Below are 25,741 nucleotides of genomic sequence, written 5' to 3' on the forward strand. Positions count from 1 at the left end.
GTATGAAATATACACTATACCGTTCATAGGCTGTTTTTAAGGATTTGATCAAGGCACAGTTTGTGTACAATATTAATTAGTGTTTCAACTCTTGTATGCAGAATTAAAAATTAAAAGAAACTGTTCCATATTAAGAGACTTTAAAACCACAATAAATGGTATTAGTCCCAATACTCCTTTGTACCATTTATAATGCCTTTCACTATTTGAACATTTTTTGTTAAATACAATAAATATTTTATGTGAAAATATCTCAAATTGATCACATGATTTTGTCATGCTTGATGTCTTGAGTGAGACAATGGCAGGTTTTGCATTGATTGCATCAATTTAATTGAATTCTTAAATAAAAGACTTTTGGAGACTTCAAATACTTTTGCTATTTTTACTTCTACAACTCCAGATAACACTGGGACCCCTGAGAAAAGAAGTCAGTGGAAGAATACTCTTCAAAAGGGGGACGATAAAAGTATTAATTTCTGAGACTTTGCCAGCAGATGTCACTACGATTTGCTCTCAGAACTTCTCTTTTTGCACCTCTAGACTGTATAGATTTGACTATAGAAATTGCACCATTTTGATTATTCGACCTTAGATGAGCCAAAAACGTATATCAAAGTACGTTAAAAAGTATATAAACTACAGTGTATATATATTCATTATTGCTGCTGTTTTCTCCTTCTGATTTGTGCAACGTCGGCCTCCTTTATCTCCCTATAATTTTCCAAAAAACAACTGTAATAACAGTTGCTCTACAAAACACATACAGTGCAAGCTGCACATTCACAACATACTTCCTCCAGAACAGGTGACAAACTGCTTGCTTGCTCAGTACGTTACACTCCTCTTGGAGAATGAAATGAAAGTGCAAACACGTTATACAGTGAGACATTGCACCTACTTAATGTTGACATTATATTCGACTAATAATTAGTACTTGTTGATTGACAGAAGTGGTCTCCAAGTGGAAATCCGGACCACGTATTTTGGATATATGTACAACACTGTTCTTTCTAATTTATATCAATGATCTGCATTCCAAAAATCGAACAAGCTCATTAAGCGTGCAGATGACGAATTAGGATGAGTTTTACTAGGAGAGTATCACTAGCAAATACTGGAGAATCTGCAGAAAAAGATTGGAAAATGTACAGCAAATTCAGGACAGGGGAGATACCTGGAAAATGTCATGTAGTGTCAGCAAGCAGGTATTAAAAGCAAAAATTACAAACAGAAAGTGGGAAACGGCGATCTTGAAGAGGCTACTCATGAAAGAAATGTAGTTAACGCATCATTTTCAGTCTCCAGGCAAGAATGGGAAGTGAAACAAGAGGCAAACAGAATGTTAAACCTGGACAACCAGACAGTAAGACCTCATTTAAAACTACTGTATGTACAATGTTTATCGATAAGAAAGATTTTGCTGCTATCAACTCAGTTGAGAGAAGAGCAACCAGATTTATTCTTGGGTTCAAAGGAATACTGTACACAGACAGGCTAAAACAATCCAGCCGTTTTAGAGCTGAACAGACAAGACGTGGAGGAGATACGAATCAAGAATTCAAAACCCCTTATACTCAATTCAACAAAGTTCCTTTAAATCAACAGTGAAATAAGAACCATAGGAGACAAGTGGAAACTATGTGAAAGTGAAAAATACTAAAAACAGGAGGCCCTTCACAATAGAAAAGTTTGCACAATTATAGGACAGGCTGCACAGTCAAATCGTTAAAGCTGGGACCCTGGCTTCTTTCAAGAAATGACAGGGTAAGATCCTTAGATCAATTGGTTACTGGAAAAAAAACAAGCATATAATAGGCTTGATGGGCTGAATGGCCTCGTCTTATTTATAGCTTTTATTAAAATAAATTCATACAAAATAACACTTTAGCACCTAAAATGGATGTTGACAATTCCTTGGAATCATTCATCCTTATTCAGCTTTTAGCTTGTGATTAAGTCTTATTTCTACTGAATATCTGTTTGTTATATTTGTTTGAATATTTGTTTGTTAATATCTACTCTGCACCTACAGTGATTCAGTTGTACGTTTTTGAGCACATCCAACTTAATTCTGATCTTTTTAACCTAAGATCATGTAACTAATAATAACATACTGAAAATACTCAGTCCTCATAGGATTTTATGATACAGACAGTGTACATAGATACATAAAGTATTGTGCACAGATTATGATATATTAAGGAAAACACTGATTTACTGTCTTTCCGTTATGCACCACCTCCACTGATACTTGGTTTAATGTACTTCAAAATGTGTGAGCCCAGTGTTTGTATTTTGTAGATCACACTTATGCATGAAACATGGAAAAAGCTAACTGTTTTTTAAGTGTTTTCCCAGCCTTTATCTCAGATAAATGTTCTACCATGTACATAGTGAACACCTCAGACATCTGGAGGGACTCCAGCTTGTGGACCAGTGCTTATTATGCCTCAGCAAAATACACAAGTTTCTATTTAAAATCAAGCAAGAAAACTACTGTACCTCCACTGTGCGACACATCAAAGTTAAACTGCCTGCGAATGCCTAATGTCAATATTGTAATTTACAGAGCAAGGCTCTGCTCTGTTTAAGAGAGAAACAGTACATTTTTTTTCTTCTGCTCTCCATTAATAAAAGATGAAGAGATTCTTTTGTTAATTACATGAATTTGTCAACACTGAAAAACGCCCCGAATGGAAATTTACTGAAAGGGTATACAGATTAAAGCTATTGTCAAAATATCAGCTCATTTGTACTTTTACTGTTCAAACAGAAGCTGCATCGTTTGCCAAAGATTCTACATTTAAGTCAACGAAACAAGAAATTGCAGCACATTGTCACTGTGCCCTAAAATTAGATCTTTGATTTTTTAAAAGAGCTCTCTATTTTTCATTTCATTTTTACACTGGAATTAAGAATTTACCAGGAGAATTAAGAATCTCCGCCAGTGTTGAAGAAAACTGGGTCAGGATTAAATAGTCAAAATACTTGCGAATCCTTGGGAAAAAAAATTAAGAGGATCGTTGAACTGCCAAAAACTATAGAATCTGATTTAACGTACAGTGGGTTTGCGCACTGAGAGTTGTGGAACTCTTTAACACAAACCCAGCGTATTTGTTTGCTATCACGATAACGCCGTGGCACCATATCAGGCGTATGCTGCTTTGTTAGCACAGTGTGGTGGACACAGCTGCAGCAGCTCAGACCCAAGGATGGAGGAGACAGAAGGCAGCAATTTAAAAACTGCCTAATGTGAACTTTGAGAAGTAGCCGGGCTGACCTGAGGCAGGCCTCTGGCTGCACCGGCCAGGCAGGAGGCGACCCCTGTGAAGAGTCTGTTCTGGCAAGCACTCCTCCCCGCAGATGATGCACAGCTTAAGCCATAATGAGTTTTCGGGTTACAAATGCTGAACACATTAATATTTCTTGATGATAATCATCACGGCATAAGCACCTTGCCCAAAGTGGGCAAGTTCGGGGGGCGTAACTGAGACGGCATTCTAGGTACTGCACAAGTAAACAAAATAACTGTGTTACAAGAACAAAGCGCTTCCAAGAGTAAGTCTGAAACAACAATCAGCATAAAATGAAAGATCGATCTGAAAAATTCCAAGGCACGTCTTCAGGGTTTTAACAATGACCTCACCACCTTTAAATTTTGTATTTTCTTATTTTTTAACCGGACCACAGCACTATTTTGTTCCGAGTTCCGTCGCATTACTTTATATAAACCGCTGCCTCACTTAATAACACTAACTGTCATAACACAGATATCATACACCATTATTTTTTGCTCTTGTGTGATCTGCAGTGCATTATTCAAGCTAATGATCAGCAGTCCCCTCTGCTCCCAATTGAAGGGGGACTACATTAAAAGTCTCTTACGAAGTTGGGCTTATTTTAATTAGTAATTATGAACATTAAAGATTCATCAATAAAAAAGTTGCTTAAGGTTTAAATTTCAAAGCACAACTGTACAACATTAATGAGAATCATGGCCCTTGTGCTCAAAATGCTTTGCAATGCAGTAAAATATAAATTAAAAAAGGTAAAATGTGCAATGGCCTTAAAATTAATTTTGCTTTTAGACCACAATGCCTTGTGAAGCTCTGGCCAACATTACTGTACATCATGCCTTACAATTTTCTCAGGGAGTCAAACGTCAGAATATTACTAAGCACAGAAAACCCTTTTCTGGCTTAAACTTTTTCAGTAATTTGTCATCTAATGGACAATTACACAAAATAATCTCTTTAGAAAACATGATACAATAAATGTGTTACATTTTACAAAAAATGAATCTGTGACAGTTTCACGCAAAAAAGCTAACAGTAAAAGGAAAACATGATTCACCATAGTTACACATTTGAGTCCTGGGTAATGATGCATTTGTACACAGCTGGCAACAACATCTTCATTTTGTACATTTTACATTATTGATATTGATGATGATAGTGTCCAAATTAGTATTATTGAAAAACACTTAATTTTCTGTAGCACTAACCTTCGAAAGTTTAACTTTATATTTCAAATGAAGAGCTTTGTAAATCCTAATTGAGGAGGCTTGGTAATCTTACTTTTGTTTGTTTTGTTTAATTCTATATAAAAAAAAAATAACACCAGAAAATTCCTGAAGGTAAACACCAGAACATTCACCATGGTAATCTCCATACTGATGCTTTATTTTATTTATAAAAATATTTTATTTCCTGAGAGTTTGAGGAAGAGACAATTAAGATTGTTAATGGATCAAACTGTGGTATATGATTTGATTTTGTGTTGAAGACTGACTCGATGGCATTTTCCTTAAACCCTTTCATACAGTGGTATAATGCTGAGGTACCATCTGAACCCCCGACTTCTTTGTGTCTTGAATACAATTGACAACAATAATGAGCCAAAAAGAAAAACCACACGTTAATATCTCTCGCTTTCAAAGACATTAAGTTTTATTTTAATTAATATGCATTAACATGAATAAGAAACTTTAAAAAGAGTAATATTTAACATGGATGTATTTTTGAATTATCAGACAGAAAACTAAAAAATGCAATGCTGCCTCACCTCCCTCAAACAACAACTACAAAAAAAAACCCACAATAGCTGCTGCTCAATCTGTAGCAAGAAACCGGGGTTAAACTAATAATTTTTACATTAATGATACATACCTGTTTCAGATTTACACACCCTCCTTTTTAAGGGAAAATTAATCTGCTTCGCCTTGAAGCAGAGTGCAGTATCATGCTGGAAGAAGGGAATGCTGGACAGATGCCTGCAGCACCTGTAACCTATTAGAGGTTTAGAACATTCCAGAGGTTTCCAGCATTCAGGCCAGAGGGTACACTAAAGGTCTCACAGAGAAGCCTCTAAATAAGATCACTGTTCAGATGCTGAGGGTAAACAGAAGGTAGATAGAAACACCAGTAATAAAGTCTACAATTTAAAATGATGGCAAATTCCTTGGTGCATCAGACAAACACACACATAGATATATTTTCACAATGTGCCGAGCTCTTTTTTTGTTCACAATCTGGTACAGCTACTGTACTTTGGTGCTCTTGCCTTCCAACGCACTCGAGCTGTACACAGAACATCACATCAATACGCACATTCATAGCGAGTGAGCATGAACGAAAATGGGCCAGTTAGGTTAAATAATGAACAAGGTATTGACTTACTTCAAAGGAAAGTACAAAATACGGGCTGTGTTTCTAACCCAAAATAGAAAAAAAAAATGGGAAACTGCAGATCTCATACCATGCTTTGCACATTTAATTTTATCCTAAATACATGTATTTGTTTTGTTCATTTTTGCAACTACATACGATTGCAAAGTTGTGGCTGCTGGTCACAAATTTTGAGCTTCACAAACCTTGGAGGTTCTGGGTATGTTCTGCAGAAGCTACCTTTGCTATGATATGTCATGTATGTAACACGTATGTGTTTCTGCTATGACATCCTGTTCAGTTCTTAGCTGTTGCTAACGTGGGGAAATCTGTGTGTCAGCAACAGCACAGCACACATACAGGCTGATGAAGACGTGTTGTGTCTTCTGTCCGATCACAATAAATTTAATACAATAATAAATAATACAATAAACAATCATATAGCTCCATTTTTAACAAAGAAGATGCCTGCAATCATGTGGCTTGCCTACTACTCACAAGTTCTGAAAAATATCATGACATGGGGAGAGCGAGAAAATGCAACAAAACACGCAACCATATTGACAAACACCAGATACAGTGCAGCCCTTGTTGAGAAGAAAAACCACTGCTTTCGTCTTTGAGAAAAAGGAATTAAAACAGTATGCTCCCTGAAGCAGTTTTTATCATTATTTGCAGAATGCTGAAAGCATTTAAAATGACACATCTTTGGAAAACACCATGCACAGTAACAAACATCTACGCAATGATATCAAAGCATCTCAACAAAAGTGAATAAAAAGATCTTTTGAAGCTCAACATAGGTCTCGTGTAGCTTTGTAGTTTTTTGCATATAAACTATAAAACAGTTTCTTCCAGTTCAAAAAAGGCTACATTACTGCTCAAAGGAAAACATATTAGAATGTGCTGGGAAATGAATGGGGTTGTTTATCACTTTCATGTTTGTTATACTGATTTTAATTGTTTACATTATTGTCAATTTTGCAATCATGTAAATGGCAGAAAGCACAAGGTTCCAGAAAAATTGCTCCTGTCTCCATTAAAGTGAACAGGCCATTTAATAAACAAAAGTCAAGATCACATCAAGACTGTCTAAAGGCTTAAAATGAAGAACTAAAGTCCCAGGGAATTCAAATCAGACTCTTTTGTGCCATAAAATTAAAACTTAAAATAACCATTCTGGATGCAAAAAATATTCTGCAACCTACAGCAAATACTACTAAACACAGCATGGTCTGGAATATTTTTGCATCCAGTAGGAGCAAGTTTCCCCATGTTTTCTGTTGACTTCAGAGTCTGCTCACCCTGTCCCTGCACGTATCTGTATTTGTAACGATTGCAGGACAGGGCTGACAGATGGTCCTGCATCTCCACCACATCGCTACACAAAGTAACTTGTTTTATTTCACTACTGACCTTGCCATGGCCAGTACGTCTGGCTTGCTGCCTGGGACACAGGAGGATAATGAAGTCTAGCACTGTTCAAATTATGATTACTTCTTTGATGTTCAAGCTTTTGAAGGCATGTTTTCGCCCATGTCTGTCATCCCCACATAGTGTTTTGATGAATATATTGAAGAATTACACAACGGGTTGGAATGGAAAATGCAAAGAGAGCTAGGCATGCCAAATTGCATGCTAATACCTGCGCAAATAAAATACAATTTTGCATACTCCTTCATGTCCTTAATTATTCATCTTTCAATTCCTTATTCTTTAAAATGATTGTAAGATTTTATTTTGCTTCCTTTTGTGGTTAAAAAAAACTCAGCTATGATATGTATATTCGTGTTGTACCTACCTGTCTTATACCAGAAATTATGTAACTGTAACTTTAACATTAACACCAAAAAATTTAATGCAGTGTCCCACTGAGATTAATAACCAATAAATACCAGAGACAATAATATCCTTCCTTGACAACATGCAATTCCGTGTGATAGAAATCTATGTTTCTAACCAACACATTACAAAAAAATACAGTAATTGTACACTGTAGCGCAACGAGGAGTAGTTTCAGTATTAAACCTGAAAGTTTCTTTTAATTAATTTCTGCTACCAGTATCACAAGCAGTCTGTGAGGCATTACTTGTTCAAATTAAAATGGATCTCATTTCCCAGAATCTGCAATCTAAAAATTGTAAGGAATCAAAGCCTGAACAGGTCTTCAGGTTACCGAAGATGAAACGAACACACTGTAATTTAAAGAAATTGATTGTATGTCATCTCCTGGAGTAGTGATGACTGTGTTGCCAGACATAGTTATATTGATAAAGTGAGGACAGATAAAATGATAGAGGGAGCACATTATTCAAGCTTCCTGCCTGGCTGCTACTCTGTTAAAAAGGGTTCATTTTCAATTGTTTGTGATAATAGAAGTGCAACACCTGAGCTGTAAAATACACTTTACTATCAAATCCTCAACAGAAGCAGGTTCTGGTAATAACAACAGGCTACAAGATGGCGTGCGCACCAGACAACACAGAATTCATAATAAATCACACAGAAGTGTGGCAAACTATCAAACAATGTGGTAACTTCCACTATGGAAACTCTAGCAATCAAACACTGATATTTTGAAAAGAGAAAAGCCCCTGTTTAACATCAATAGTTCTTGCTGGAAATGCCCTTTGCTAGACATTTAAATTGCAAAATAAATTATCCAGACAAAGAGAACTAGAAGAGGTTCTGGCTTATTTGTAATTTTAACACAGGATGGAGAATCGTCCTTTCAACAATGGAGAGGTCTTCACTTGTGAAAATCTGACTCATTCCCTTCATCATCTATACTGTCAAATAAAGAGACAAAAAAGAGATAAAAAATATCCTTATTGAACACACTCATCATGCAAAAGTCTCCTGAATGAGAAGGATGACCTCATATAGAATTCTGACTACAGTGGTTGTGCTTAAGATACTTCGAAACATTAAAAAAGTTCAAAATCTTGTTTTCAATAGATTATTGCTTCTGGTAAACAATAGCTTGGCTGTGGTGTTGCCTTATCTTTTGACGGAATTAAATGTGTTCACTTGGTCTTGCTCTGGCAGACACTAACTCTGTAACTTTGTTAAGGGTACAGTCTGCATTGCTGTCATCTTAAAGAATAAGAGACACTCCAGCACTGTTGCTGAATGTGATCATAATATCAGCAGTAAAATGTTTTTCATATTTTATTCCCAGAATAAAATGTCCTATCGGTTCAATACATACTCTCTTCCATACATACACTCCTAGCAAAAAACAACACAAAGTACTAATATAGCTCATACATCACTCATAACACTGATGCTCTGGGTGGCTAAACAATATGAGACACAGGGATGATTCAGGACTATCCAGTTTCCTTTTTAAAAAGCATTACTTTTAGTTTTTGGAACACCTTTAATTAGAATAAAATGTAAGAACTCTTAATAGTTTTTCTTATCTTGTAGACAGCTCACTTCCTGGTACCTCTCTAATGTGTATTTGTTATGTTCTGTGTCCTGGTCAAGCAGCGGCAGCTTTGTACCACAGTTATGGGCTGCAGCTTTGACCTTTTTAAGTCAGTTCAGAGTATTTGCACAGCATCCCCTGTGTTTGAGTGCTTAGCAACCTGAAGAGTGAAAAAGGCTGGGTATGCTCTGTTGACTTGGATCAGAAGCTCAGTGCCTTTATGATGCTTAAGAAGGAGTGAAAGGAGTGAATAATGCTCAGGTTCAGTAGGAGCTCATCTACTAAAGGCATTTTATAAGAATTATAATTAATACACACACATGCACACTCCTCCAAGGATATGAACATTAAAGGTCTCAGACAAATGGAAAGACGTTGGTCTCCTTGACCTATGACTACAGAATCTAAAAGTGCTTTTCATACAAAACACTAACATTTTTTGGTTGATACTGTGTCATGTGATGGGTAGGACAGAGTACTCAATGGAAAACCACATGCAGTGGTGGTATTACCAGCTAGCACAATTATATCACTTACAGACTAACATGCTTCCAAAAACTGACCATGCAAAGTGGTGTTGCAAGCAGTTTTTCACCTCTGTTAACCAGTGGACTAAAAGCAGACAGCAGTAATCCTAGACTACCTTCTTATCTTAGAAACAGGAGCAATGTTGAATTCAATTCTATTTCTGGTTACAGGAACGCAGACTTATTGGATTGAAATATTTAATCTTACTTTGGAAGTAGTTACACTTGAGATTAATTACAAGAAGATAATTGCACTTTTAATTTAAGTATATCAAGAAAAAATGCTATAAAGACATCAATACGTGTCAACACATAAAGGACTCTACTGTGCTCTCTCTGAGAAAGGAAGACTTTCACTGTAAGTCGTATTCTGTCCTCAAATGAACCACATGTATCATCTGTTTCCTTCTTTCTGGGTATATAATAACTAATAAAAAGTGCACTAAAAAGTCTTCTGAAAGCTAACCTTTGTAGGTGTGGGAATTTCTGACAACAAATTTTACAAAAAGCCACCTTATAAAAAGTATTACAAACTCAATCATGTGCAACGCAGCTGTATTTCCACATGTCCATGCAAGTCCATGAAATCTGTTCACAAGGTATTTTCTTCTTAATCTAATATAACAGCAAATCTAAACAAAAAACAACCACAGAGAAAGATAGACAACACATATAATAACATTGGCAACGATGGAATAGTGGGAGATTGCAGATCTGAATGTTTTCTTTCTGCCACAAATAAGAACTATCAGAAGCAATTATCCTTGAAGTATGGAGCCGGATGGCTACATTTTAAAGGAAATGATTCTTAGCAAAATGAGCAATTTTTCCTAATCTTTTGTTTCACTTCACATAGAAACGAACAGGGTATGGCAATATACTACCTACAAAAACAATGTACAAGGCTTTAACAAGTTAATCCTTCTGTGCTTTTCATTGCCCTCACGGACATCGTATTCTTAAAATTAAGTTGTAATGAGCACAAAGGTGCGCATAATTGGATATTAACTAGAACATACTTGACTGGGCAGGAGGTAAGTCAGCCTTAACTGATGCTGAAGTGTACTAATCACCCATTAATGGGTAGCATGGAGCTCATATTTGATTATGATATATGCTAAATCACAAAGCTCTGTTTGTTGATAATTTTTCATGTTATTTCTGTAAAACAATCAGTGGTCACTACTTCATGAGGCTCAAGGTATTGTCTCACTAATTGCTGAGGTCATTTACTCCATCCATCAATGTTCTAACGGCTTCTTCCAATTCAGTGTTGCAGGGCAGCTGGAGTCTATCCCTGCAAGCAACGTGCACAAGGCAGGCTAAACTCTGGACGGGATGCCAGTCCATCACAGGGCACACACAGACACACACCAGGGCCAGTTTTCCCAGAAACCAATTAACCCACCAGTATGTCTTTGGACTGTGGGAGGAAACCGTAGCACCTGGAGGAAACCCACACAGACATGGGGAGAACATGCAAACTCCACACAGACAACACCCCAGGAATAGACCCAGGACCCCTATGTGGCAGCAACCATCGTGCCACCACAGTCATTTACTCCAATAATTTAAATGTTTAAGAACAGAATGCAATGATTCAAGCTATCACCTAGTTTGGATCTGGGAAAAATAAAGCACAATGACTGTCATTTTCTATAGCTTCTTTACCATGTATGGGGTACTTTGCGCATTTTTTTTAAACACTGAAATACAAATTTCTCAGGCGGCAACAGCAGGATTCACAGTGAACATTATTCGTTTAAACACTGAAATACAGACACCTTTCTTAGATAGCAACTGTACCAGCTTCACAGTAAGCATTACTTCACTGTAACACAGATAAGGTGATCGTCATTCTGACATGGGTTTCTTCATTGAGATGAGTACTACATGATTTCAGTTTCTTCACATCTGTATTTCACTTCAGTTTGCCAACGAAAAAGCAAAAATGAGAACCAGGCTGGAAATCCTTCTTTTAAGATGGAGGTAAAAGCCATAGAGAGAAATGCATTCAGCACCCGGCTTGTTGATGTCACTTAAAGACACTTAAAGTTATACCCCTTTCAACAATTCCTAATTAAGTGAAGCCAGGAAAGGCTTGTGATGTGCAAACAAGTAGCCCCAACATATTTTTTTCACGGCACAAGTAGACAAACATTTCAATGGCTTTTCATTAGCAATCAAATCAACAAGTGATATTTTAATGCATGACTTTATTCCTTTTCTAAAGGGACTGCATTCAAGAGTGTGATGTACAGTACAGAGCGCGGAATCATCAACCCCAACATCCCTGGGCACGATCCGTTGAGGAATCTGCAGCCACTGCTTAAGAAGTGCATTTAATTGACTGATAGACAGTGCCTTCTTTGTTCACAGAAGACAGCGGAGTAATGGCAGCTTGAAAACCGTACCATCCACAGGGCCTCCGGAGACCCACAACATGGGGATATGTGTCAGGAATAAATAAATAATCTAATTATTAAGCCACTTCCTGTCACGTTAACTCCAATTTGTCGGCTTTTGAAGGCAACAAAACAAGGCATTTTTCCTCATTATGTTTCCCTTTTTACACCACTGGTAATCGCCGGCAGATTAAAGGTTGCTTGATTGGGGTTTTTGTCATAAAACTGAGAGGCAGCCAGCAGTACAGGAATTAAAAAAGAGAGAGGGAACTGGTGGAGGGAAGAGGTTTCATGCTTGTCTCCTTTCCAGCTCTGTAACAGCCCACACTGCTGCCTCATACAGAGCTGCCAGCTGTACAGCAAATGTGTATCTTTCCAACTGAGGCCTACTAGGCCACAGGCTCCATTCTGTGATCTGTAAGGTACCTCACAGTCTTGGCAGGTAGCTATTGCTGTCACAGACCCAAGTCGTAGAGGTGACTCTAGAAACCCTCTCCTATTTTACACTCACTATTTGAAGGTTGTCACCTCTGTTATTTCTGTAACGTAGGAAAGAAAATTATTGTGCAAAAAAAAATCCAATGCTTTTCAAACAGCTATATCTCATAAACAAAATGTAAAACAAACGCAGTCTAATGCACCTTTAAGATCCCCTAAACTGAGCCAAATGCACGAAATGTGAAGGCCAAAATAAGCCCCTACTGAGCTCCAAAGGTCAAAGTTTCTGCAGGTTCGTCCGGGACAATCTCTTAGCGGTGCCACACTGTTAATGCCAATCTGTTGTGAATGAAACACAACCTTCAAACCTGGCTGTATTTGAAAACTCCTAAGGTCATGGATTCTTAATTGAACGGAAATTGTTCAAGCAGGAGTCTCGTGAACAAAACGAGGACAAAAGCTCGGACTGCAATGGCCAACTGAGATGCTACCATGACCACACTGCCACTTTGCCCCAAGAGCTCGGGGTTTCACACTTCTCAGACAGTGCTGTGGTGTCCACCATAGGATTATGGTTTAGGATTCAATTTGGGCATCTGAACAGCCACAGTAGGTAGTCTCCAAAGGAACTGTTACTGTCTCATACAATCAATGAGGATTTCAGCCTGTACGTGAGGTACGCCAATAGAAATCCTTCCAATGAAAGCAATATTTGTTTAAAAGAATATGGCCCCATTTTCCCATTTTGCCTTCATAACAATAACAAAAAAATTTGTCATGCCACCAATTGGAAGCAACCTCCCTGTGTTTAACAGTTTCCTTTAAAAGTGTCACAGTAGACCTACAGCTTGGGTTCTGTGTCGGAAATGGACTAAAGTTTCTTACAGTATGGATACAGAGTACACTGAGTGAGAGCCCCTCATTATACACACGAGCTGCCTTGATGGAAAGCTCATATCTCCTCCATCATGCAAATCTTGATGCAACTAGTAACCTTGAAGGTAAATATCACAAAAACAGAAAGACTATGGAGAACACAGGACATTTTTTTTTTAATGCAGCTCATTAAACATTTTGTTCTTCCATTAATACTACACTTACAAGACAGCAAGAAAATCATCATTATGCTATATGTCAGTCTGCTTTCTTTACTTGATTTACTTGTACTGCACAGTGGAAAATTTAGCAAAACCATCCATTAGTAACTTTAAAATTATATTATATATTGCTTCCAAATGTTCCGGCTGTACCTAATGAGATTCCTTAGCAACAATAATCACACTATCACAACATACTCCAAATCAGGAAAACGCAAATCAGCATTTGTACCTGACACATGCAGCTGTCCAAACTACACTGTACTTCCACTTTTGTAACCTGAAACCATTCCTTTCAGAAATGCGAAACCATTGCAACCAACCAAAACACAGAATGCAATTTTAATTTCAGCACAACAAACCACATCATAGTAAACTGACAAAGTACATTTTTTTTTCTCTATTTGTGCAGAACCTCCCCAGTCCTCTTTAACAGTACATTATATTAAAAAATAAAACATTTTCTTTTAATTATCATTTTCTTGCAAAAATGCACTTTACTGCAATACTTCATGAAGTTACCACACAATAATTTACTGTAATTTATCAAATTTAGGACCCATTCCATTTTTAACTAACACTTTCATCAGCTGTGAATCAAAGTACTCTATACAGATGATAAAAGCTTACTGTTTGCAATGCTCATTTGAATATTTGTATGAGGACATATTTTAAATGATCAAATACTGAATCAACCTCATGGTGCCCTTCCAGTAAAAGACACATGGGTATAGGATAGAGCTACGATTAAGGAAATTGTTAGCCAGGTAGCCAAGCTCCTGACTACGAATTTGAGAAATAAGTACAGATTTTTCTGTACAACATTACATCACCACTACCACTGAGGCAGCAGCGTGGAGTGCTGGTTAGGGCTCTGGGCTTTGAGCTGGAGAACTGGGGAGTTCATATCCCAGATGGAGCACTGCCAGTGTGCCTAGGAGCAAGGTACTTCACTCAGATTGATACAATAAAATGCCCAGCTCTGCGTGCAGGCACAAATGTAAGATGTTATGGATAAAACCATCATCTAAATAATTATTAAAACTACACGACTTTCATCATGTGTTGATAAACATCTTTAATTTGTTACTTGATGAGGTCTACTGTAAGAGAATGTAATTACGAAAAAGAATGAAAAGATCGTGTGTATCAAGGCTTGCATTGATTATTTCAAAGAATATTTTTAAACATTTACACTTTTAGGATTATTCTATGACTAATTCAAAATGGTTTAGCAATTGCCTACATTAATTCCGATATGTGAAAATGTGAAGGTGTAATTTTCTGTTAAAATAATTTTTTAGATAATAAAAAAACCTTGTACTGTACTTCTTTAGATCTAACCTACTAAAATGAATCAAAATGTTAGACTGACAATATATATAACAAAACTAAGAAAAAGCTAACATCTTATGATAATTAAAAATTAAAATATACAGTGGCTCTCCTGAAAAAAATGCATTTTTAAAACAGTGTTTTTCTGTCAGTGCTTCAATGTGGATATATACACACAGATAGGAAAAGAAGAGGCAGAGAAAAGAATGAACAATACAGTATATAATTGGTTATAGAGTAAAACATTTATTACCTCCAGTGTGTAATCCATAACTTATTAAGGTCTTACACTCACGCATGGGAGTGAATCTGTTATTCCACCGGAGCACACTGATGTATTCATTGTTTTTTTATTTTTATGAAATATATATTATTTTTATTTCATATTCCTTCCCTCTAAATTCCCAGTAGTCTCTCCCAACAGGCAAGCTGAAGCTTGATAACTTTCCAGTGATTTTTGCTGCCTTTGTTTACTTTCAGCTTTCCATAGAACAAACTTGATAAATTTGATTTGGGATGCACACATACTGAAATAATGTGCGGTAATTAAAATAGGCTAAATCACCAAATTTATTACAAAATAAAATGCACATTTCAATACTGACATGTCTCGCTGTAAAGCAGTTTTCTGCGAGTACATAAAAAACAGTTCTGACAAATTTAATTGCTGAATGCACAGCTTTCCAAAAGCACTTTCAACACAGTTCTGCCTTGATTTATGCATATATACAATCTTAACCCTTCAACATTAATATAAATGTGTCACAGAATATTTAAAAAACGTTTTATTTATTCACACTGATAACACGAGCAGAGACTAAGAATTGATCCCACGTCTTTTTGTTTAAAAAGAAGGTGCCAGGAAGAATGACTAACATAGCTATCTTGTCCGGTCTTTACATTAAACCATGTCAGAATCTAAAGATGCTCTTTCAGAAAACATGAAAATGAAATGATAAAACGAACATGTGTTAACAACCTTTTATTTTAGCAACCTGCAGATGCAGAACTACAAATATATACATACTGTATGTCTTAGTATACCTTGGATACACATTTCGGTGAGTAGATTCCTGTTAATATGAAAGGACTGGTTTTCAGCCCCACCTTCCTTGGTTTTCTAGGTCACATTCAGAGGCCAGCTTCACGGCTAGTGGCACCTGAAGGTAAAAAAGACAGCAGGACCATGCCCTAGCGGCTCTGAATTCATTTCTCACTAGCTCCGTTTTCACTTACTGTGACCTGAAACCAGGCAGAGAACTTGCATGAAGCAGCGAAGGCTGCGTTTCGTCATGTCCGACTCCGGTAAAGATAGGTTCCGTGGTGAAGTCTAGTGCTCAGGAATCTCTACACCCAAGAGAACTGTTTTCTCCTCTTTTCTAACCTAAGATTAATCAAAGTGTAATTTTGTGGGTACATAAAAATGTCACAAAATGCACAAAATACATTTCTGCACTGAAACTTGTAAACGTCAAACAGAAGTGACTGTTAATAATTTAAAATTCTGGTTTGCAGTGGGCAAAAACTGGGCACAATAATGCTAAAATGGCTATAGATTTAGAAAGTGGAAAAACTAAATGTACAAGTTATAAATAAATAACGCAATAAATGACAGACTTTGACAGTTATCAAAGCAACTAATGATTCTAAAATCCCACTGGCTATAAAGCAAAATGTGATACCCACAGTTCTAAAACTATTCCATGCCAGAAAACTAAAAACAAAGAGTGACCAGCTGTCTTTGAGCCTGCTATTAAATTGCTCCTTGGTTAGTAGCTGTATTGCTTTTTTTTTCAGAAGAGTATCATACTAAGTCCCCATACAGAGCCACCAGCTGTACAGCAAATGTGTGCTTTTCCAACTGGGCCCTAGTAGGCTATAGGCTCCATCTTGAGATATGTGAAGCTCCTTGCAGGCTTGGCAGTCTGTTCCCTGATCTCACAGCTATACCCTCTCTCTCTCGGCTCACTCACTTAAGTTATCTGATTATCATGTAACGCTTAACACCTACACAGAGTATATTTTGATTTTACTCTAGTCAGATTTCATCCTAGCATCATGTCGATATATTAAAATGTCCTGGCAAACGCACAAACTCACGAAGCACACAGCTTTATGAGCAGCGTCCAAAAAAAAAAGTAAAGCTGCTTACTGACAAAATTATATTACAACGAGCCAAGATCAGACTGATGTTAAATGCATTGGTGTTTGTTATTCTGCACACTTTGTTTGGACTGAGTCATCTCAGTATAAATAGAATTATCAGTGTGAATCAATACCGCAAGCAGGGCATCAATGAAAACAACACCCATAAGAATGGAACACTTGCTCCATTACCTACGTTAATATCACGACAGCTGAGGAGAGATGACCTGGCCCAGATCTCGCCTCTCCTGTACAGATGGCCATTAAAAGAGAAAGTGTCCCTTTTAATGAAGAAAGTATTTAGAGGGTTTCCAAATGAGAACAGTTTTATCCAAATTGATTTTGCAGTAATTAGAGTTCAGCCCATATTTAACACATTCTTGATCATAGGCATGGTGCAATCTCAGGCTTATGATTAATTTTTCCCCTCAATCACTCTTCAAGTGCACACAGGGTAACAACTCACTGGTTTGCATTTGAAGGTAAATTTTATCACTAAGTAACATTTTTTTTCCTGTCCCCCAAAAGCTACTTTGAAATTCTAAATACGCTGCAAAACAGTTTTGAAGAAATTTGAATCTCAGGTCAAATTAAAATGAAAAACAAAATCTCCATTAACATTTTTATCATGAAAATACAAGTGTTTCCTCTCAAATTTGAGAACTGGTCCCTTTTCATATCTAGGTTTTGAAGCATGTTCGAGATGCTTTACTGCAAGTCGATTCAATCTTCATCTTTCACGAAGGAATCCGCCTACTGTCCTTATCAAAGTTGCAACACTATTTTCTTTATAAATAACACAAACCACATACACACACATAAAAATAATCCACAATGTAGAAGTCTGGGAGTAGGAAATTCTGTGCTCTTGACAGCTCCACTGTAATGCTCTTGAAAGTGCATCTCCATGTTCTTCTGCAGCACAATGATGCCAATGTCTACTGGATTTTTCATCAGCCCTGAATCTTTTACTAGCTAAATCAGAATGGCGGGATTCACATCAGTAATGCTTACTGTGGCGTTTATAAACATGACATTTCCTTTCCTTCAACACATTTCAAAGTACTTTGCAAAATATGTGGCCATAAAATGTCTGTTTCTCACAGAAAACAGCAAATGTGCAGCTGGATTTAAAAATGCACCAGTTTTCACATTCCTTTAAGTCATGTAAATTGCTGAAGAGTAAAGGTGACCTGTGGTACTTCTGCAGATGAAGAGCTCCAACATTTAACGAAACAAGATAAGACATCTATCTATATACATGTACAGTATCTTTGGATTGTTGAGGACAGACATGACAGATGGATGAATGGATGGGCACAGTCAGCTAAAACAGAAAGACAGATGCATATGTACATTCATATATATATTGTAACGCAACGGGGGCTCAGGCGGGCGCCCTTGCCGCATTAGGTCGGCCCCTGCACCGTCCGGGGCTCGAACCCGGGACTTCCGCGTCTCTCTGCAGCGACCTAGCCCCGTGAGCCAAAGAGAGATCTCTCTACAGCCCAGTAGCTGTAGTCCTGCTATCACAGGGAAGGGCGGTGACGTCACCCGCTCTGGTACGCCGGCTCTTACACACAGTGCTTGTCGGCCGTAAGCGTTACACTCTCCCCCGCTTAAATCGCCGTCCCCGGCGAAGGGCTATCCCGCCCCGCTTCTGACACCAATGTAACGCAACGGGGGCTCAGGCGGGCGCCCTTGCCGCATTAGGTCGGCCCCTGCACCGTCCGGGGCTCGAACCCGGGACTTCCGCGTCTCTCTGCAGCGACCTAGCCCCGTGAGCCAAAGAGAGATCTCTCTTTGGCTCACGGGGCTAGGTCGCTGCAGAGAGACGCGGGAGTCCCGGGTTCGAGCCTCCAGTCGGGATGGGGCCGACCAGATGCGGCAAGGGCGCCCGCCTGAGCCCCCGTTGCGTTACATTGGTGTCAGAAGCGGGGCGGGATAGCCCTTCGCCGGGGACGGCGATTTAAGCGGGGGAGAGTGTAACGCTTACGGCCGACAAGCAGTGTGTGTAAGAGCCGGCGTACCAGAGCGGGTGACGTCACCGCCCTTCCCTGTGATAGCAGGACCACAGCTAATGGGCTGTAGAGAGATCTCTCTTTGGCTCACGGGGCTAGGTCGCTGCAGAGAGACGCGGAAGTCCCGGGTTCGAGCCTCCAGTCGGGATGGGGCCGACCAGATGCGGCAAGGGCGCCCGCCTGAGCCCCCGTTGCGTTACAATATATATAATAGGCATAATGAATTCTTCACAATAATAACAATATAAGTTCTTGGCAGCTTTCTTTCTTTTCATCCAGACTGAAACACTAGGAATGTGATGACTGTGGAAACAATATAGTTACAGTATGATGGATATTCCACAGTGGGGTCGATGAGTATGTGATAAAACTGAAATATAAAAAGGCATAAGCTCAGTTTTAAGCAGCAATAGTACCACTACTCCCCTGCATTCACAGAAACTAGATTAATTTAAACCTGGAACCCAAAACACTTCAAAATACTACAACGTGAACAGAACTGTATGAAGTTATCAAACACAACTGCAGTGGGTTTATTCTCCTCATCCACACAGGGAACCGCTTAAAACATATCTAGATTTCAATTAGAGTGTGCATTTTCAATAATGACAATTTGCCTACAATTACATCTCTGCCGTTTGTATGGATCCTGAAACTTTTATTTTCCCCACTGTGATAGTTCTTGACCAATGATCACCATCCTTTAATTACCTACTTTACTCAGATAGACATTTCTATCACCACAGAGCTGGCAGTGGAACTTGCGACTAAATCCCAAAAGGAGCAAGTGTGTTTCAAACTGCCACTAACAACTGTCTCACAAAAAACTGCAAGCTTAATTGAGAGCTGCAGCCAGTGCAGTACAGAGAGGCACATTCTCCATTTTGGGACTGATCGGCTACAATTAGAAATAATTAAGGCATTCCAAGCTCCTCATATGTTGCTGATAATCCACTGATGATGGCCTGATAGTGATTCTCCTACATATTTCACAGCTGACAGTAAACAAATCACAAAGTACAGACCAGATACAACAGAAAAAGGAAAACAAGCTCAGAAATGTACAGAAGTTGACAAGATTTTATTTAAATGAACTTCTATAGCAAGAGAATCCAATAGTGACAAATGAACAGGAAAGGTGACATTTCTGTCATCTTAATTACCCGGTACTCATCCTCCGTCTGACCAGACAAATAGCTGTTCTGATGGGCTGTGATTTTGGAATGAGTGATCCTCAGATTTTAATCCCCAGCTGGGTCTGATGCATATCTAAAAGGCAGGTAATTCCTAGTTGATTAAAAATAAAATTGCCACTGGGACTAGACTTTGATTTTTAGTCCCTCAGCTCCTGCCAGTGAGAAGATGGGTGCGGAGAATGGTATAATCCAGTGAAATGCCAAGCAGAATGAAAAAAAAGAAAACCTGCTGGTAATTGTGTAAATGCAATATTTTAATGTTTTCAGGAATTGTTAGGAACGCAAAGAAAACTAAACAATTACAATCCGTGTAAGTCTCAAAGGTAAAATGGTCTGTTCTGGTTAAATTGTAATTTAAATCAGAAGAAAAAAATGTCGTATAATTAATTTGCACAAAATAAAGCCAATATTTAAGAGGCCAATATGACAAAAAGCAGTCTATTATATCAGTATATCTGTCCCTGTGTAAAGCTAAAGATGAAGTCAAGTAAAACTTAACATGGAGTTGTAAGAGGAAACCTAAAACAATATATGAAAAAAATACAGACATGTTTAGCTGCCAAAAATTAACTGCATTAACTGTACTCTGGTCTATTTCTTGGATAACGCTTGCTAATATCCAGGGGTCACACTGACCTTGCATCAGGTATTAAACATATAGCCAACTTAATGATATTTTATAGAAGAACAAGCCTTTTTCAATGCCCCATTTATACAATTACTTTTGCCTTAAAATATAAAGTCAAACAAGATTTGCAGGTCCTTCAAAGAGATACCTGTACAAAGCTACCAGACAGTACCAATAAAACAGTACTTAAAATAATACTATAGACAGAACAAAATTATTTAGTCAATATTTCAATAAGGACAGCACTGACGAGTAGTGAAAAATGAACTGTGATTAAGATGCAATGTATTTAATTAGATGGAAGGATATCAAGTGGTCCTTGCTTTGCTACATTGCTAAATTACATTAAAAACACCAAAATACAAAAAGTACCTTTTGTGTGATTTGATATGAAAAGTTCCTTTCTGAAGTTCTGTGGTGGTGTTGCTATTGAGAAATCAGAGAAAGAGAAATGAAATTGAGGAATCTGGAAATTGTATAATTTCAATTAGTGAATTGTCTAAGTGGAATTCAATAAACTATAATATTCATTTTAAAAGTGTACATGAATTCTTGAATAATAATAATAATAATAATAATAATAATAATAATAATAATAATAATAATAATAATAATATTTAATGAATGATAGTGTGTTATTGTAATGAAAGGACTTAAGGTCAAGGACATTGCTAGTATCACAGAAGACTTAATCTAAAGTAGAAAACGACACAAAAGTCTATATGTTGCAAGGAAAAGAAATAACAAAATCATAACCAAAATTTTAATTTGAAACAATGATTCTTTTTAAATACTGTTTCAAAATAATTATTTTTAGTTTATGGTATTTTAAAACTGAAGATACTTTTAAACATGATATACATACATATATTTACATACAGCATATGTTAAGGTATAGTCTATGCAAAAGAGATTAAAAGAGGCAATCACATTTAAAGCAATGGACTTTTTTATGGAACCTGTAACAAAAGGCATTGAGATGAAATTAAAAAGGTTTATCAATCGTGCAATAAGATGAGTCAAATTAATTAAAACATGAGAAAAAATAAATGCCGTATTTAATATTTTAAAAACGCATAGTTTAAAGGAATAAATTAAAACTAGCTGAATTTGAAATGCCAGAACAGCATTGAATAATGTATTAAATAAGCATGAATACATAAATAATCATACTGTACAGTATTTCCCTAAAAATATGTTTACAATTCAAAGTGCTTTGTGAGAAGTTGATCCCATTATTTCCTGGGAAATTAATTCCTAGGTCTTTTCCTCAATCAGCTTCCCGCTGCCCAATGGGCTGAATGGCAGCAACAGCTGCAGTAACAAATGAAAGCAGAGCTCCTGGCCCACCTAACTCCACGCCTTTTTCCAGTAGTTACTTCTGCCGATTTTCTGTTTTGCAATACTTAATAAGAATTCCAAACATTTCTAGAGAGCTTGTTCCATACTCCCGCTACAGTTTTGATTTAAAAAAAAGCGCCCCCTTAGTCTTCACTGCATTTTCTCTTATTTTTCAGTTTTCTCCTCTTGCTTGTGTTTCACTGCCAGTTGTGAAGATGTCCACTGGTTTGAAACTGGTACCTTCACAGTCTTCTACAATGTGTTTTCACATAACACCCCTTGCTTTAAATTCTACACTTTTTAAGTTTCATTGAAAGATATAAATTGGTGAAATCAAACACCTACATCTTTTTCATAAATAGCCTAGCCGAAGCGCTGCATTTCACATTTTATATTTTATGTTTATATCAATGCTTTTTCCATGCAGTGTTTGCTAATTCTCTTAGTTTCATATCTCCTGCCAACTTCCCTAGTGTATTAACTATACCAGAACCTATGTCATTGATATAAATTAAGCAGTGGCCCTAGTAGAGATCCCTGTGGTACTCCACTAATTAATTCACTCCGATTTTAGTATCTACCATTTAGCAGTACTTTCTGTATTCTGAGCATTAACTGATCCTTTTTCAAGTGCACGTATTATTAAATGACTACTGATTACAATTTAATAGTTAATACTTTCTAAGAAACTTTTTTAAAGCATTCTTAAAATCAAACAATACATTTTTTTGGTACTTTATGAATTGTTTCTATCAATTGCTGCAGATGCTCTAACTAGTCAACACACACACACAGCCCTCAGCTGCAGTTTTCCATTCATTCATCAGCATCCCAAAGTAAGATACATTCATTTTGCTTTCGGTATTGCATTGTGTGTTCATATTCACTGAGGGATTAACTGAGACCCACAATTTATCTCACTTGTGACAGAAGACAAATTTAAACTCAGAGCAGTGCAGGACAAATGTGTGAAAGACTTAACTTTAATTAGCCTTCTGTGCAGTCAACCACTCCAAAAAGCATGAGCAAAATGAGTACATAAATTTACTTAAAGTCTGCTTCTGAATAACTCTTTTTAGCTACATGGGCCAAATGGCTCCCTTTTATTTTTCCAAACTTTCTTATCTTCTTAAAATTGTGATTTCTAAAGGCTTCCAAGAATAAAGTTATAAAAATCGCTTGATACTTTTGTTAAACAACCCTTGTATGTTTTGAAACCACTTTGGAAAATGTTTGAGTCCATCAGATTAGGGACACCTGTTTTATGTTTATGAGATAAACAATTTTCCTCTTAGAATTTTATTTAATCCCTTGAAGAACTGAAGTAATATCTATGAATGATGTTTTGCACTTAAATAATTTATGCACTACTGTCACTGTTGTAACAAAACAACTGGTTATTATGTAAACTATAATCACACTGATAAGAAATATTTAGAGACTAGGCTTTATTTGTTTGCTTATACCATAAAAGGTTAATTGTAATTCTTAATTTTATATAATAGCTTACGGATCCACTGTGGTCTAATTAGTATTTAAGCTTTTGCACAAACTATATAGTATGTTTATCATGTGCTCAATAATATGTAATTACTGGATCTTCTAAGATTGTATGTAAAGGTAAATTACTATTTACCTATCACCAAGCAAGAACTTTTCAGTTCTGACACACTCAAATCAAGGAAAACTACCAATAAAAAAACTGTAAATGTAACATATTTCAGCCCACTCTTCAAAAAAAAAATTGTAATAGCTCATAAAAAGTCTTAAATAAATAATTTTCTTTAGACTTCAATCAAACACCAACATCAACCATGCAGTATTACCGGAATGAAGCTATTGTAGTCTGTCAATATCAGTTTGCGGTTCCCAGCCATTACGTTTATTGCCGATTACTTCTGCCTTGCTAACCATATACTGTATACTTTGTGCTGTATGTGAGCTTATTCATTTACTTTCCTTGGGCAATTTCTGTAAAGTGCTGATGCTTGTAATTTAATAATGTTTTAGAAAACTAAATGCTTCATAATGTTTACTATAAACCCCATGTTGTTATTATTATTATTATTATTATTATTATTATTATTATTATTATTATTATTATTAATGATGATTATGATATTGATTCGAAATATTGTTGTTTTTCCACACACTTAGGTGAAGCAATAAAGGGATTTTTTTTTATTCATTATTTCTGTGCTGATGGTTTGTAGGGTTTGACATTTTAGTGGGAAAAATTGCTCCACAATCTTGGCTTAGACCTCAAGCTGTGTTTCAAATATCTGATGCTTATTTTGGGGAAAAAACATTTTTTTTTTACGATACATTAAGAGGCATTTCTAACCAGACAGACTAAAGCTTAGGCTACATGATGCCAGGAGAACATGACAAGCACAGAAGACTTTCTCCTGTTTACACATAGATTTCCAGAATCGAAGACATTACAAAAAAAAATCCTCCTTTACATTTAGTAGCATTGTAAAAACATAAAAAGTGAATTTCAAGTGAATTTCATCTTTTTTTTTGCGACTGATGTTAAACAAAATGTTGGCCACATCTCATGACATAGAAATTTCACCACAATCTGTAATGTGTCCTTACAGACAGGAACACCTAGTATTTAGTTTTGTGGTGTAATAATAATAAATAATGAAGAGGGGACATTCTGCATTTTGAGATAAACATATGCAGTTTAGCACTGTTGCAATGCTCTATTCTGGAACAAACAACTGAGTGTGTGGATTACCAGCACTTCAATAAAAATAGGACAAAATATTCTGATACTAATGTAAAATATTGCCTATTAATCACAAAATAAATTAAATAAAAAATAATGATTAATATTTTCAGTATAATTTTACTGCACTATTGAATTCACAATGGGACATGTTTACAGAACAGTGTATAAACAATGGATAAGACTGAAACTAATAAAGGAATATTCAGCAGAACCTTGTATATGTTGCAGGTATTTCTCTTTACAAAAATATTGTACATTAGAACACTTAGCCCAGTAAAGCAAAAAGAAAAATACAACTGCATTTCTTGTAGTCATGAATCTAGTTTTACAATTAACCAATACAATAATTTGTTGCTTATTATTTATTAAAGTTTGAAATGGTAAAATTAGTGCAATATGGTCACTTTTTAATGTATATGTATAGGTAGAACAGTGTTTTAAACACCTATTTCATTTTAACTAAAGTTGCTGTTTCTGCATTTCTATTTGCATCTCTGCTATAAAATCCTGGATGACTAAAAATTTCCTTCACTCAGACTGTAACAAAGCTGAGGCCATGCTGCTGAGAACTTCCCTTCACCTGTGCAAAGCCAATGCAGTAATCTTACCTGTGGATGGAGCTGTGCTTGAATTTCAACCACAAGTGAAGAGTTTATGGGTGGTATTTGATCCTGGCTCGACTTTTGACCCTTATACTGAATACTGTAAAAACATAATTCTCCTATCTCGGAAATTTTGCCAGACTATGTCCTAAGTCGTATTTGAC

The 25,741-nt window shown here is 36.7% G+C and overlaps 1 protein-coding gene across 5 annotated transcripts in view; it reads right to left on the reverse strand.

The window, feature by feature from the left end:
* znf521 (zinc finger protein 521) overlaps nucleotides 1-25,741 on the reverse strand; it is a 188,633-nt gene that overhangs the window by 74,796 nt on the left and 88,096 nt on the right. For 3 of the 5 annotated variants that reach the window (XM_088641987.1, XM_088641986.1, XM_088641989.1), the window contains one exon: nucleotides 21,267-21,320. The exons of 1 other annotated variant lie outside the window; for it this stretch is intronic. In XM_088641987.1, coding sequence (XP_088498113.1) covers nucleotides 21,267-21,320 — 54 coding nt within the window. Of the gene's footprint in view, nucleotides 1-20,233; nucleotides 20,340-21,266; nucleotides 21,321-25,741 lie in introns of all 5 variants that reach the window. One more of the 5 variants, XR_015940675.1, reaches the window with a different exon arrangement.

Source organism: Lepisosteus platostomus, chromosome 8 (assembly GCF_059453375.1).
Source record: "Lepisosteus platostomus isolate fLepPlt1 chromosome 8, fLepPlt1.hap1, whole genome shotgun sequence".
Lineage (NCBI taxonomy): Eukaryota > Metazoa > Chordata > Actinopteri > Semionotiformes > Lepisosteidae > Lepisosteus > Lepisosteus platostomus.